The 15,096-nt window shown below is 46.1% G+C and overlaps 1 protein-coding gene across 1 annotated transcript; it reads right to left on the minus strand.

Annotated features, from left to right (window-relative positions):
* Positions 1-436: 436 nt before the first annotated feature.
* On the minus strand, positions 437-13,685 carry LOC147339524 (uncharacterized). Its single transcript, XM_086308862.1, has 4 exons — positions 12,243-13,685; positions 12,103-12,106; positions 11,576-12,058; positions 437-618 (listed from the first exon to the last, which is right to left on the minus strand). The coding sequence occupies exons 1-4, from the start codon at positions 13,683-13,685 to the stop codon at positions 437-439; spliced, it is 2,112 nt and encodes a 703-aa protein (XP_086164988.1).
* Positions 13,686-15,096: the final 1,411 nt, after the last annotated feature.

Consider the following 15,096-nt stretch of genomic DNA (forward strand, 5'->3'; position numbering starts at 1 on the left):
CGCTATTCTATAGGACTGGAAGTCTAGATGGCTGTCACCAACAGTGGTCTTCAGACAGAATGCAGGTTTAAGGCACTGTCACAATGGCTTCAATATTCAGACCAGGAAGTTACCTCCTAACTGTTTTGGGGGGTGTTTCAGCAGGGTGGGAGGTGAGTTCTGGTTTGGCGAAGCTGGCGAAGCTGGTCCAGAGGTTGGACACGTGGCAGGTAAATGGCCTGTATTTATATAGCGCTTTACTAGTCCCTAAGGACCCCAAAGCGCTTTACATATCCAGTCATCCACCCATTCACACACACATTCACACACTGGTGATGGCAAGCCTACATTGTAGCCACAGCCACCCTGGGGCGCACTGACAGAGGCTAGGCTGCTGGACACTGGCGCCACCGGGCCCTGTGGACACGGCACAGCAGAAGCAGATGTGAGTCCCGGCTCACAGGCAGCTGGACCGACGTCCAGTGTGCAGGATCAACTGGCGCACCGGCCTCATGCGCACCAGAGGCTGGTGCACCTGCTTCTGTTGCGTGGCCACAAGTTCTTCCACCATTTGGGTCAGCGTCTTCTCCGACTGGCCTGGTCGTGGTCTCCCATTACGACTCCTGGGTTTTGGCACCACTGTGGCAGGTAAGAGGCATGACGCGACCACACTTCACCACACTTTAACATACAGTGGGGCAAAAAAGTATTTAGTCAGCCACTGATTGTGCAAGTTCCCCCACTTAAAATGATGACAGAGGTCAGTAATTTGCACCAGAGGTACACTTCAACTGTGAGAGACAGAATGTGAAAAAAAAAATCCATGAATTCACATGGTAGGATTTGTAAAGAATTTATTGGTAAATCAGGGTGGAAAATAAGTATTTGGTCACCTCAAACAAGGAAAATCTCTGGCTCTCACAGACCTGTAACGTCTTCTGTAAGAAGCTTTTCTGTCCCCCACTCGTTACCTGTATGAATGGCACCTGTTTGAACTCATCATCTGTATAAAAGACACCTGTCCACAGCCTCAAACAGTCAGACTCCAAACTCCGCCATGGCCAAGACCAAAGAGCTTTCGAAGGACACCAGGAAAAGTATTGTAGACCTGCTGTGGGAGCAATCATCAGAAAATGGAAGACATACAAGACCACTGATAATCTCCCTCGATCTGGGGCTCCACGCAAGATCTCATCCCGTGGGGTCAAAATGATCATGAGAACGGTGAGCAAAGATCCCAGAACCACACGGGGGGACCTGGTGAATGACCTGCAGAGAGCTGGGACCAAAGTAACAAAGGTCACCATCAGTAACACACTACAACGGCAGGGAATCAAATCCCGCAGTGCCAGACGTGTTCCGCTGCTGAAGCCAGTGCATGTCCAGGCCCGTCTGAAGTTTGCCAGAGAGCACATGGATGATACAGCAGAGGACTGGGAGAATGTCATGTGGTCAGATGAAACCAAAGTAGAACTTTTTGGTATAAACTCAACTCGTCGTGTTTGGAGGAAGAAGAATACTGAGTTGCGTCCCAAGAACACCATACCTACTGTGAAGCATGGGGGTGGAAACATCATGCTATGGGGCTGTTTTTCTGCCAAGGGGACAGGACGACTGATCCGTGTTAAGGACAGAATGAATGGGGCCATGTATCGTGAGATTTTGAGCCAAAACCTCCTTCCATCAGTGAGAACTTTGAAGATGAAACGAGGCTGGGTCTTCCAACATGACAATGATCCAAAACACACCGCCCGGGCAACAAAGGAGTGGCTCCGTAAGAAGCATTTGAAAGTCCTGGAGTGGCCTAGCCAGTCTCCAGACCTCAACCCCATAGAAAATCTGTGGTGGGAGTTGAAAGTCCGTGTTGCTCGGCGACAGCCCCAAAACATCACTGCTCTCGAGAAGATCTGCATGGAGGAATGGGCCAAAATACCAGCTACTGTGTGTGCAAACCTGGTAAAGACCTATAGTAAACGTTTGACCTCTGTTATTGCCAACAAAGGTTATGTTACAAAGTATTGAGTTGTATTTTTGTTATTGACCAAATACTTATTTTCCACCCTGATTTACGAATAAATTCTTTACAAATCCTACCATGTGGATTCATGGATTTTTTTTTCACATTCTGTCTCTCACAGTTGAAGTGTACCTCTGGTGCAAATTACTGACCTCTGTCATCATTTTAGGTGGGGGAACTTGCACAATCGGTGGCTGACTAAATACTTTTTTGCCCCACTGTATTTATTCCGGCTGTCATCTCTTACAGCTCACGGCTGCAGCTCCCTAGCTGCCAGCCACACACACACAACAACACAATGACAGGACCCTGCCACGCAGGTGTGTCTGCCTTTCCTGCCGCGGCACCGCCACCTACGCCCCGCCACACACACTAAAATGTCATACATCAGGAAGGTGATTGTGTTGAATGGTTGGTTAATGATTTATCAGCCTATTATTCCTCAAGCTGCAGCCATCTGGGAAACAGAGTTATTCAAAACTCTGTCAAACACATTCTGCATGGAAAGCACAACCTTTACAGCTGCAGCTGATTAAAATCTTGCCATGGTGATAGAGGGAACAGGGCCCCAAGGAGCTGTCGACAGACCGTCTGTTCACATACTCTACACTGTTCATTTGTCAGAGTTTACCCGAGCTCCCGGGCCTCGTTCTGTGTGCCATGTGGCTACTTCAAATTGTTGTTTTGTAGTAGTTGTAGCAAGTAGTGTCACAAAAGAAAGGAGATCATTCGTTTTCCTAAAACTGTTTACTCGTTCAAATGGATGATGGATATTAAGTACAACTTGAACAGTGTTGTATTCATATAGCTGCAATGCTTTACAACAGGTGACTCAAAGTGCTCACAGTAATATTAACCCTAACTATTCACCTTCAGACAAATTAAACTGGCAAAACATTAGCTCTAAGCCTGTTTCAGTGGACTGCTACTTGTATCGTGCTTTTGTGCTCTAACAGAGAATTCAAAGTGCTTTTTACTCTCATTTACCCAAAAATAAAAACACTTAGTTAAGCATGTTGTGTAACACTCACACACACACACTCAATCGATGCATCCAGGGCCACTCTTGGTTCAGGAATTGATCTACCAACTTTCTGATTGGTGGATGACAGACTCCACCTTCGGAGCCACCAGGTTGTCTTCTTCTTCTGTCTTGTGTTAAACATTTGATAGGTTTCCTATCTTCCATTTTTGATCTTGTTTTTATATACATTTCAAACATCATCCCAACATTTAGGAAATTAGGGTTGTATGACTGTAGACTATGGTGTTGTATATAAAAAGATGGATATGTTGACATCACCCATTGGGTAATGAAGTCATCTTGCTTGTGTGATTTTTACCACAATATTACAAAATGTAATTTGACTTGAACCTAACTATTGAGCTCATAAACTCTAAAGGAAGTGCATATTGGGGTCCCCGAGCACAGCTCAAGTCCATTTTCATATCCGGTCTTTAAGTCTGACGTCATTAGCCGTGTCCACGTCCAAACTCACTCAGACGAACACTGCGATATCACTGAGAGTTAAAAAACTGTCTAAATTCTTTCATCTTTAATAAAATGATAGCAGGAAGTTAGCTCGCTAGTTTCCACCTAAGCATGATATAGCATGCTCTGACTGAGAGATTTCTGAAAAAATTCAAATGTACAGCTCTGTTATCACTTCCAACATAAATGAAGACAGAAAACTAAACAGCAGTGATGTTTGTAAGGTTACTGAAGTTGGGCTAGCTGGTATATAATGATGTGCTACGTGATCGCTAGCGACACAGCTATGTTAGCATAACATAAACACAGTGAAGCTGGAGGATGAATGCTAACTTTTTTCCACTCAATAAAAGTTAACGTGAGGGTTCCCGATGGTTAGGGACAAATGCAATTGCATGGCAGGATGCTGTAAACGGACCAAACTTCAGTCAGGAGAACAACTGAGATAATCCATCCACAATACGAGGTTAGTCATTAATATACTGCTGCATGGGCTGGGCTGGAGTTACATCGTAATGCTGGGCATACACTGTGCGGTTTTTGGCTCATTTTGAGACGATTTTTCAGTCCTGCGACCGTTTTGGTGATCGCCCTGAGTTTCGCCTTCATCGTGTGTCATGCATCGTGTAGTATACGTGGGCTAACAAGAAGAGATAAACACCTCACAACCAGCTCCCGATCATCAATCGCTTGGTCGTAAGAAAATCAAACATGTTTGAAATCCTGTCGCCCGTCGTGAGGGTGTCAATGCAGCCTCTCACACTGCGCACGCGCAAACACAGAAATGAAAGTGAAAAGACGGAGCAGTGGTGGAGCGATGGAGGCACAACTTGTAGAACTTTGGCTCATCACGACCACAACAACCGTGAAAATAGTTGGATGGAGTTTACTGCTCAATCACAGCTGCCTGATCAATGTATTTCATTCGCAATTTAGCAAAGTCTCTCTCCTCCAAGTCTCTGTTAGTACATGACTTAATAATTGATCAACAAATCGATTTACTCTGCCTTACAGAAACCTGGTTGCAAGAGGATGATTATGTTAGTTTAAATGAATCAACACCCCCGAGTCATTCTAACTACCAGAAATCTCGAAGCACAGGCCGAGGGGGCGGTGTGGCAGCAATTTTTCACACCAGCCTATTAATTAATGAAAGACCAAGACAGACTTGTAATTCATTTGAAAGCCTGATGCTTAACATTGTCCACCCCAGCTGTAAAACTCAGAAACCAGTCTTACTTGTTATCATCTATCGTCCACCTGGGCCTTACTCAGAGTTTCTGTCTGATTTCTCAGACTTCTTATCTGATTTAGTTCTCAGCTCAGATAAAATAATTATTGTGGATGATTTTAACATCCATGTAGATGCTAAGAATGACAGCCTCAACATGGCATTTAATCTGTTATTAGACTCAATTGGCTTCTCTCAAACTGTAAAAGAACCCACCCACCACTTTAATCACACTCTAGATCTTGTGTTAACATATGGCATAGAAACTGAACATTTAACAGTGTTTCTCTCCTGGCTGATCATTTCCTGATAACATTTACATTTACAATAATTGATTACACAGCAGTGGAGAGTAGACTTTATCACAGTAGATGTCTTTCTGAAAGTGCTGTAACTAAGTTTAAGAATATAATCCACCCACTGTTATCATCTTCAATGCCCTGTACCAACCTAGAGCAGAGCAGCTATCTGAACGCTACTCCAACAGAGGTCGATTATCTTGTTAATAATTTTACCTCCTCACTACGTACGACTCTGGATACTGTAGCTCCTGTGAAAACTAAGGTCTCAAATCAGAAGTACCTGACTCCGTGGTATAATTCTCAAACACATACCCTAAAGCAGATGACTCGTAAGCTGGAGAGGAAATGGTGTGTCACAAATTTAGAGGATCATCATTTAGCCTGGAGAAATAGTTTGTTGCTTTATAAGAAAGCTCTCCGCAAAGCCAGAACATCTTACTAGTCATCACTGATTGAAGAAAATAAGAACAACCCCAGGTTTCTCTTCAGCACTGTAGCCAGGCTGACAAACAGTCAGAGCTCTGTTGAGCCAACCATCCCTTTAACGTTAACTAGTAATGACTTCATGAACTTCTTCACAAATAAAATTTTTATCATTAGAGAAAAAATTACCAATAATCACCCCACAGATGTAATATTATCTACAGCTACTCTTAGTACCATTGATGTTCATTTAGACTCTTTTTCTCCAATTGATCTTTCTGACTTAACTTCAATAATTACTTCCTCCAAACCATCAACGTGTCTTTTAGACCCCATTCCTACAAAACTGCTCAAAGAAGTCCTGCCATTAATTAATTCTTCGACCTTAAATATGATCAACCTATCTCTAATAATCGGCTATGTACCACAGGCCTTCAAGCTGGCTGTAGTTAAACCTTTACTCAAAAAGCATCTCTGGACCCAGCAGTCTTAGCTAATTACAGGCCAATCTCCAACCTTCCTTTCATATCAAACATCCTTGAAAGAGTAGTTGTCAAACAGCTAACAGATCATCTGCAGAGGAATGGTTTATTTGAAGAGTTTCAGTCAGGTTTCAGAGCTCATCACAGCACAGAAACAGATTTAGTGAAGGTTACAAATGATCTTCTTATGGCCTCTGACAGTGGACTCATCTCTGTGCTTGTCCTGCTAGACCTCAGTGCAGCGTTCGATACTGTCGACCATAATATCCTATTAGAGCGATTAGAACATGCTGTAGGTATTACAGGTACTGCACTGCAGTGGTTTGTATCATATCTATCTAATAGACTCCAGTTTGTGCATGTAAATGGAGAGTCCTCTTCACACACTGAGGTTAATTATGGAGTTCCACAGGGTTCAGTGCTAGGACCAATTCTGTTTACATTATACATGCTTCCCTTAGGCAGCATCATTAGAAGACATAGCATACATTTTCACTGCTATGCTGATGACACCCAGCTCTATCTGTCCATGAAGCCAGATAACACACACCAATTAGTTAAACTGCAGGAATGTCTTAAAGACATAAAGAACTGGATGGCTGCGAACTTTCTGCTTCTTAATTCAGATCAAACTGAGGTTATTGTACTTGGCCCTGAAAAGCTTAGAAATATGGTATCTAAGCAGATTCTTACTCTGGATGGCATTACCTTGGCCTCCAGTAACACTGTGAGGAACCTTGGAGTCATTTTTGACCAGGACATGTCCTTCAACGCACATATTAAACAAATATGTAAGACTGCGTTCTTCCATTTGTGCAACATCTCTAAAGTTAGAAATATCCTGTCTCAGAGTGATGCTGAAAAACTAGTTCATGCATTTATTACTTCCAGGCTGGACGACTGTAATTCATTATTATCAGGATGTCCTAAAAACTCCCTGAAAAGCCTTCAGCTAATCCAAAATGCTGCAGCAAGAGTCCTGACAGGGACTAGAAAGAGAGAGCATATTTCTCCTGTATTGGCTTCCCTTCATTGGCTCCCTGTTAAATCCAGAATTGAATTCAAAATCCTGCTCCTCACATACAAGGTCTTAAATAATCAGGCCCCATCTTATCTTAATGACCTTGTAGTACCATATCACCCTATTAGAGCACTTCGCTCTCACACTGCAGGCCTACTTGTTGTTCCCAGAGTATTTAAAAGTAGAATGGGAGGGAGAGCCTTCAGTTTTCAGGCCCCTCTTCTGTGGAACCAGCTTCCAGTTTGGATTCGGGAGACAGACACTATCTCTACTTTCAAGATTAGGCTTCAAACTTTCCTTTTTGCTAAAGCATATAGTTAGGGCTGGACCAGGTGACCCTGAATCCTCCCTTAGTTATGCTGCAATAGACGTAGGCTGCCAGGGATTCCCATGATGCATTGAGTTTTTCCTTTCCAGTCACCTTTCTCACTCACTATGTGTTGATAGACCTCTCTGCATTGAATCATATCTGTTATTAACCTCTGTCTCTCTTCCACAGCATGTCTTTATCCTGTCTTCCTTCTCTCACCCCAAACAGTCGCAGCAGATGGCCCCGCCCCTCCCTGAGCCTGGTTCTGTCGGAGGTTTCTTCCTGTTAAAAGGGAGTTTTTTCTTCCCACTGTCGCCAAAGTGCTTGCTCATAGGGGGTCATATGATTGTTGGGTTTTTCTCTGTATCTATGAAGCGCCTTGAGACGACTTTTGTTGTGATTTGGCGCTATATAAATAAAATTGAATTGAATTGAATTCAAAGTTGATGGTGGTGGTGTGCGTGTCTGTGTGAGTGAAAGACAGAGCGACAGATTTTCTGTTATAACCTTCATCTTATGGACACACAGTGTGAGCACTCAGGTCACATCAGAGCATTGGGCTGTATAATGTAGGACCCTGCATCGTGACCTATGACGTTCTAACCCCTGCAAGTCAATCATGCAGTTTGAGTAGAAGCTGAATAACGTGACTGAAAAAAAATCGCACAGTGTTTGCCCAGCTTAAGGGTTTAAAAACTGAGCTTCAAAATGAACAGTGGTAATAAAAACTGAGAGAGGCCAACAGTGAGCACTGATTAGGGCTGTTGCCCTGTTGTAAAAGCTGTCCTTGAGTCTATTTGTTCGGGACCTCAGCAGTCTGAATCTCCTGCCAGACGGCAGCAACTTAAACACCCGGTGTCCTGGGTGTGTACCGTCCCGTAGGATGCTGCGTGCCCTCTTGAGACAGCGAGTGCTGTACAGGTCCTTCAGGGAGGGAAGAGGATGTCCAATGATTTTTTTGGGCCATATTGATGACCCTCTGGAGTGCCTTTCTGTGTGCTGTGGTGCAGCTGGATAGCTACACACCGATGCAATATGTCAGCACAGTTTCAATGGAGCAGCGGTAGAAGACGGTCAGCAGCTCCTTCAGGTCCATTTTTCTAAGGATTCTCAGAAAGTTGAGACGCTGTTGGGCCTTCTTTAAAACTGCAGAGATGTTAGAGCTCCATTGGAGGTCTGTGTCTATGTGCACACCCAGAAACCTGAAACTGGAGACCCTTTCAACACACTCCCCGTTGATGCTGACAGGCTGCAGCTCAGACTTCCTCCTTCTGAAGTCAACTACCAGTTCTCTTGTCTTGGTGGTATTGAGGTCCAGGTTGTTATCTACACACCAATCTGACAGCCTCTGAACTTCAGCTCTGTACGCAGTCTCATCTCCCCCTGAGATGAGCCCCACTACGGTGGTATCATCTGCAAACTTGATGACTGAGTTGTCTGGGTGGGAACTAACACAGTCATGTGTGTACAGAGTGTACAGTAGGGGACTCAGTACACAGCCTTGTGGAGAGCCGGTGTTGAGGCTGAGGGCTGAGGAAATATGAGGCCCCACTCTAACTCTCTGTACACGGTCTGAGAGGAAGTCTCTGACCCAGCGGCAGGTGGTAGAAGGAAGTCCGATTTCCAGCAGTTTAACTATTAGTCTGTCCGGGAGTATCGTATTGAAAGCAGAGTTAAAGTCAACAAAGAGCAGCCTGGCGTAACGGCCCTGCACTTCCAGGTGAGAGATGCTGGTGTGGAGCGTTGTAGCAATGGCATCTTCAGTTGATCTGTTAGCTCTGTATGCGAACTGAAGCGGGTCGAGTGTGGGTGGCAAGCAGGACATGATGTGACGTCTGACCAGTTTCTCAAAGCACTTCATTATGACAGGTGTTAGAGCAACTGGTCGGTAGTCGTTGAGGCTGCTAATGTTCTACCTCAGACCTGGAAATGATACTATATGGAAAAAAGTACTTGACTTTGTATTTTCTCAATTCAAGTGTTTTCAGTCCCATTGACACAAGTGTATAAAATCAAGCACCTACCTATGTAGTCTGCCTTTGTAAAGATTTGGGCTGTTTGAAAGAGCTCACTGAATTCGAGCATCGTATTGTAATTGCATGCCACTACTGCAAGAAGTCCGTTTTTTCCTTCCTAGATATTTCATGATTGACTGCACATATTACTGCAAAGTGAAACCACAGCAGTTCAACCACACAGTGGCAGACCACATAGAGCTCCAGAACAATGTTCCCTCTAAGCTGCGCACGTGCGCAATTGCGCACTGCTGGCACGGTCTCTGCGCACAGAAAATCTGCGTTGTGCACAAAAAAAAATCGAACCTGAATTGAAATTAAAATTAATACTTTACTTTAACAATTCTGTTTTGCAGTGTGAGTCAGTAAGTGACTGGCTTACTGATAAGGTGGCATCATTGTATGGGATTACAACGATGCCACCTTATCCCATAGTCCAGCCAGTAATGCGATTCACATTGGCATATACGTAGTTAATCAACGTCATTGACAGCGTCCTTATGTGCCGACACCGGTGTTTAGCTAGCAAAGCGGCGTGGCTGATGTGGAGTGAAGCCACGTTAATGACAACGTGGACAACCATTGGAGATGTGAGCAGGACAGACGGAACAATTGACATAAAAAGTCTGGACTTTATACCAGTTTTTAAATTGTGTTGATCGGCCACGTAAAACCAGAGTTATGGTAAGAAATATCTGCAATGTTTGGTTTTCTTCCTGAATACTATCGTTGTTTATATTTACTGCGGCAAGAAACGGTAAAAACGGCGTTTTATAAGGAAAACCTCCAAAGCCTGTGAGCAAAAACAAAACCAAAAAAACTCCACCCTTTCCTATTGGTCGAAAAATGTACCATGTCGACCAATCAAAGAATGAGATGGCAACATGGCATTTAGTTATTTAGGAAGGGGGAAGTTTTAGGAGTGACGGCTGTGTTTTGAGATGTGAGAGATTTGCCACGTTTAGCGCAAATCTTGTGTAGTTAGTGTGTAGTGTAGTCAATAGTTTTGTTGTGTGTGTCAGAACAATGAGGCGACTGCTGAATGTTACAGGTGTTACAGCAGTGATACATCTGCTGCTGTCAGGCCTGCAGGTATCAGGCTGTTGTTCTCCTTCATCTCATAGTTGACAGAAATTATTTTTTGGAGTGGCACAAATAATTTGTGTGGCATCAAATTTGATGCAGAACAGCTGATTGTTCTGTAAATAGTTTGAAATGTTTGTTTAAAAAACGCCTTGGCTGCATTTTTAGGTAAACAGCTGCAAAAAACTTTGTTTGCATAACTCAGTTACTTTTTTGAAGAAGTAACTATATAATTAATTGCCCAACGTTGGTCATTATATCCTGTATTTTGCAGACAGAGAGTTACAGGACTCTCTCCCAGTGTCACGGCGAGTGAGGTGAGCCGTGTGGAGGAAATGAAGGAGGATCTAAGTGCAGGCAGTCGTGAAGGTGTAAAGGTGGTTTATTGAACATGAAAGTAAATACAAATGGAAAAATGGAGCTGGAACTAAACTATACTGGGAAACAACTAAACTACAAAGCACAAACCTGAATGAGAACGAGCAGAGGAGAATGACGATGGACAGCAGGGAGAGCACACGGATGTGACATGGTAGATACACAGATGACGCAGGGTGGAATACACAGACGGACCAGCAACAACAATGACTGAAGACATGACTTAAATACACAGAGAACCACAGGGGAATTACACACAGGTGGTGGACACAGCTGGGAATAATCAACAAGACGAGACAAAGGTAAAACTGAACACACTCACATGAGACGCAGACCTTCACAATAAAACAGGAAACAAAACACACTTTACTAAGACACAGACTAGACAGAGACAGACTTGAAATGACATATGAAACTAAACCCACATCTTAAACCCAGATAAACAGAACATGGAACTCTAATAATAGACATAAACATTACCATAACACGACAAGAGAACAAGAACACAATCCCTGATGCAAACTTAAATCAAAACACAATAAACTCAAAATACTGGGTCCAACGGACCCAGAACCGTGACAGTACCCCCCCTCTAAGGGCTGGCTCCCGACAGCCCTAAACAAAATAAAAAAGCAGGAAGCACCAAGCCAGGGCGGGCGGAGGGGGTCCAGGAAGGAGGGTCCGAAACAAAAAACAAGGAGTACAGAGTCCAGAACCAAAACACGACTGTTCACTAGTCCATAACACAGTCAGGAGGCCAACCGTGCACACGGCAACGGCGGCGACGGGCAAACAGTTCTGGAGGCCGACCGTGCACACGGCAACGGCGGCGACGGGCAAACAGTTCTGGAGGCCGACCGTGCGTGCAGCAACGGCGGCGAGGAAGCAGGTCCGGGGGCCAACCGTGCGGACGGCAACGGCGGCGCGAATGCAGTTCTGGAGGCCGGCAAGAAGGCGGGGGTGGCAACAGAAGTCCGGAGGGCGGCCACGATGCCAGCGGCGGCGACAAACCTTTTCCGGAGGCCGTCCCCGAAGGCCATGATGCCACCTTATAGGCCTGGAAAATGGCCGGCAGAGGCTAGGCGGAACAGGTCGAGCTGGCTCTGACGGCGGCGTGGCAACCACAGGACCAGGCGAGGCAGGACCAGGCGAGGCAGGACCAGGCGAGGCAGGACCAGGCGTGGATGAAGGCACGGAGGCCGGACCAGACGAGGCTGATGAAGGCACGGAGGCCGGACCAGACGAGGCTGATGAAGGCACGGAGGCCGGACCAGACGAGGCTGATGAAGGCACGGAGGCCGGACCAGACGAGGCTGATGAGGATGCTGAAGCTGGACCAGACGAGGCTGAAGTGAAGGCTGGACCAGACGAGGCTGAAGCTGAAGCCAAAGCGGAGGCTGGACCAGACGACGGCGTGGGCGGAGCTGATGGAGCAGCAGGCAGCTGAATGGGCCCCTCGGACCCTCCAGCGGAGACGGGAGGCTGGACGGGCCCCTCGGACCCTCCAGCTGACGTGGCATGAGGCTGGTGCGGTTCTCCTGAACCCCCAGCTGACGTGGCATGAGGCTGGACGGGCTCCTCGGGCCCTCCAGCTGACGTGGCATGAGGCTGGACGGGCTCCTCGGGCCCTCCAGCTGACGTGGCATGAGGCTGGACGGGCTCCTCGGGCCCTCCAGCTGACGTGACATGAGGCTGGACGGGCTCCTCGGGCCCTCCAGCTGACGTGACATGAGGCTGGACGGGCTCCTCGGGCCCTCCAGCCGACGAGGCAGGATGCTGGCTGGGTTCACCTGAACCCCCAGCTAACATCGCCTGAGCCTGGACGGGCTCCTCTGGCCCTCCAGTGGAAACAGACACTGAAGCAGCAGGTACGGAGACCTCTGCCAGTGTGGACACTGGCTGGGACTGAGCAGCACAGTGGCTAAACTCAGGCAGCAACAGTGGGATGCAGTCCTCAGAGGGCTGAAAGTGTTCCCCAATACGCTCAGCAGAGGACTGAGGCGGACGGGTGAACTCACTTGAACTCTCAGGGGGTGCTGAGAGCTGAGACTGGTCAGGTGAGTTCTCCGGTGAGGCTGCTGGCACTGGCGTCTTGACCTCTAGGGGTCCAGAGTTGGCTGGTGACTGACACCTAGCCTCTGGGGAGGCCCTAGAGGGAGCAACTGTCTCTGACATGGCCAGCGTAAGAGAACCAGCAGATGTTGTGGTGGAGTGTGTTCCCTGCTTGTAATGAACAGATGAAAAACAGTTCTTTTCGGGTTGAATGGACTTAACTTGTTGTGCAGGAGGAGTTGGTGAAAATGATGGCTGAATAGGTGGCTGAGCTGATAATAAGGCTGATGAGTCTTCTACCAACTGAGCTATTGACTGGGCTATGGATTGTAACATAGTGTCTACTAAGTCTGGCTGAGACTGTAACTGGGCTATGGGTAGTGAGGCTGAATGTGATGGAGGTGACGGCTGGGCAGCTAACTGAGCTTCTGGCTGGGAAGCTAACTCAACAAACCCAGCCCCGGTATAAACAGTCACAAGATCTGGCGAAACAGACAGTGTGTCTTTTCCACTCACCACAGCCGGCAACTCAGGAGTCCTAATCTCTGGCTGTGGGGTGACGCGCCGGCGGCGCGATCGTTGCTTCCTCCCGGGCAAAACATCCGGCGGGCCGGGAAAAATCTCCGGCGGGCCGGGAAAAACCTTCACCGCCCGGCTGGGTTGGGAAGCGGTAGCGGCTGGAGGATGGAGGTGAAGTTCGTGGAGAACGTAATCCTGCACGAGCGGATGCAAAGAGTCCAGTAGCCAGGGATAACAGGTAAGGAGGTGTCGTAGATCGGCTTCAACGGAGTGAAGAGGCGCCCCTCCCTCATGCTCAAGCAGCCAGTAAACCAACTTAGAGGCGGAGCGGATAACGGCCTCCTGAAGCTCCCTGGGTGGGGTGACTGCCGCTGGATCCATATCTGGCTGGTCCGTACTGTCACGGCGAGTGAGGTGAGCCGTGTGGAGGAAATGAAGGAGGATCCAAGTGCAGGCAGTCGTGAAGGTGTAAAGGTGGTTTATTGAACATGAAAGTAAATACAAACGGAAAAATGGAGCTGGAACTAAACTATACTGGGAAACAACTAAACTACAAAGCACAAACCTGAATGAGAACGAGCAGAGGAGAATGACGATGGACAGCAGGGAGAGCACACGGATGTGACATGGTAGATACACAGATGACGCAGGGTGGAATACACAGACGGACCAGCAACAACAATGACTGAAGACATGACTTAAATACACAGAGAACCACAGGGGAATTACACACAGGTGATGGACACAGCTGGGAATAATCAACAAGACGAGACAAAGGTAAAACTGAACACACTCACATGAGACGCAGACCTTCACAATAAAACAGGAAACAAAACACACTTTACTAAGACACAGACTAGACAGAGACAGACTTGAAATGACATATGAAACTAAACCCACATCTTAAACCCAGATAAACAGAACATGGAACTCTAATAATAGACATAAACATTACCATAACACGACAAGAGAACAAGAACACAATCCCTGATGCAAACTTAAATCAAAACACAATAAACTCAAAATACTGGGTCCAACGGACCCAGAACCGTGACACCCAGACCACAGACTCATAATACAAGTCAGAGCTTTATAAAAAGAAAAAAGAAAAAAAAAGAAAGAAAAAAAGAAAGTTTTGTTTTCAAATTTGGAGTTCAAGTTATTTTTATTTCCAATAGTGTTAACATACTGCACAGGTCATGAAGAAAGATTTTTTACATTTTCATTGTAAGTGGGCTAAAATAGTTAATTAAAAGTAGTCTAACATAAATAGAAATACTGTAATTTGATTATTTTAATAAACCATGTAACTTGCATGGATTCGATGCTGGTGTGACCACCGTGCACACGTCTGCTGTTGCTCACAGTGGTCCAAGGGATCGCTCAGGGAGTTTGTGTGTTCGCTCAGACACATGAAAAATTAGAGGGAACATTGCTCCAGAGTGCCACCAGCAAGTGCTGTTGAAAAGTCACCAATGCTTTGTTGATTCAATACCTGCACAGTTTCAAGGGTCAAACATTAACATCAGCACACCAACTGTGTGCCAGGAGCTTCGTGACATGGGTTTCCACAGCCAACCAACTCCTGCAGGTGTAATGTGTAGGTGGCCCAGTACTTTTGTCCATCTTTTGCACACAGTATTTGATCTGAACACATCTTGACAGGAAGACAGAACATTCTTATTTTCAGTTTATTCACGTCTCTTATAGATTTTCAGCTTTGAAAACTCCAGAGATACACTGTGCACACTAGTCCTTTTGTTCCTGAGGATATGAAATGTTGGTATGCTTT

This window comes from Aulonocara sp. 'chitande type north' Nkhata Bay, linkage group LG1 (assembly GCF_057382095.1).
Source record: "Aulonocara sp. 'chitande type north' Nkhata Bay isolate Kocher_YH1m ecotype deep benthic linkage group LG1, A_spYH_male_GT1.1, whole genome shotgun sequence".
Lineage (NCBI taxonomy): Eukaryota > Metazoa > Chordata > Actinopteri > Cichliformes > Cichlidae > Aulonocara > Aulonocara sp. 'chitande type north' Nkhata Bay.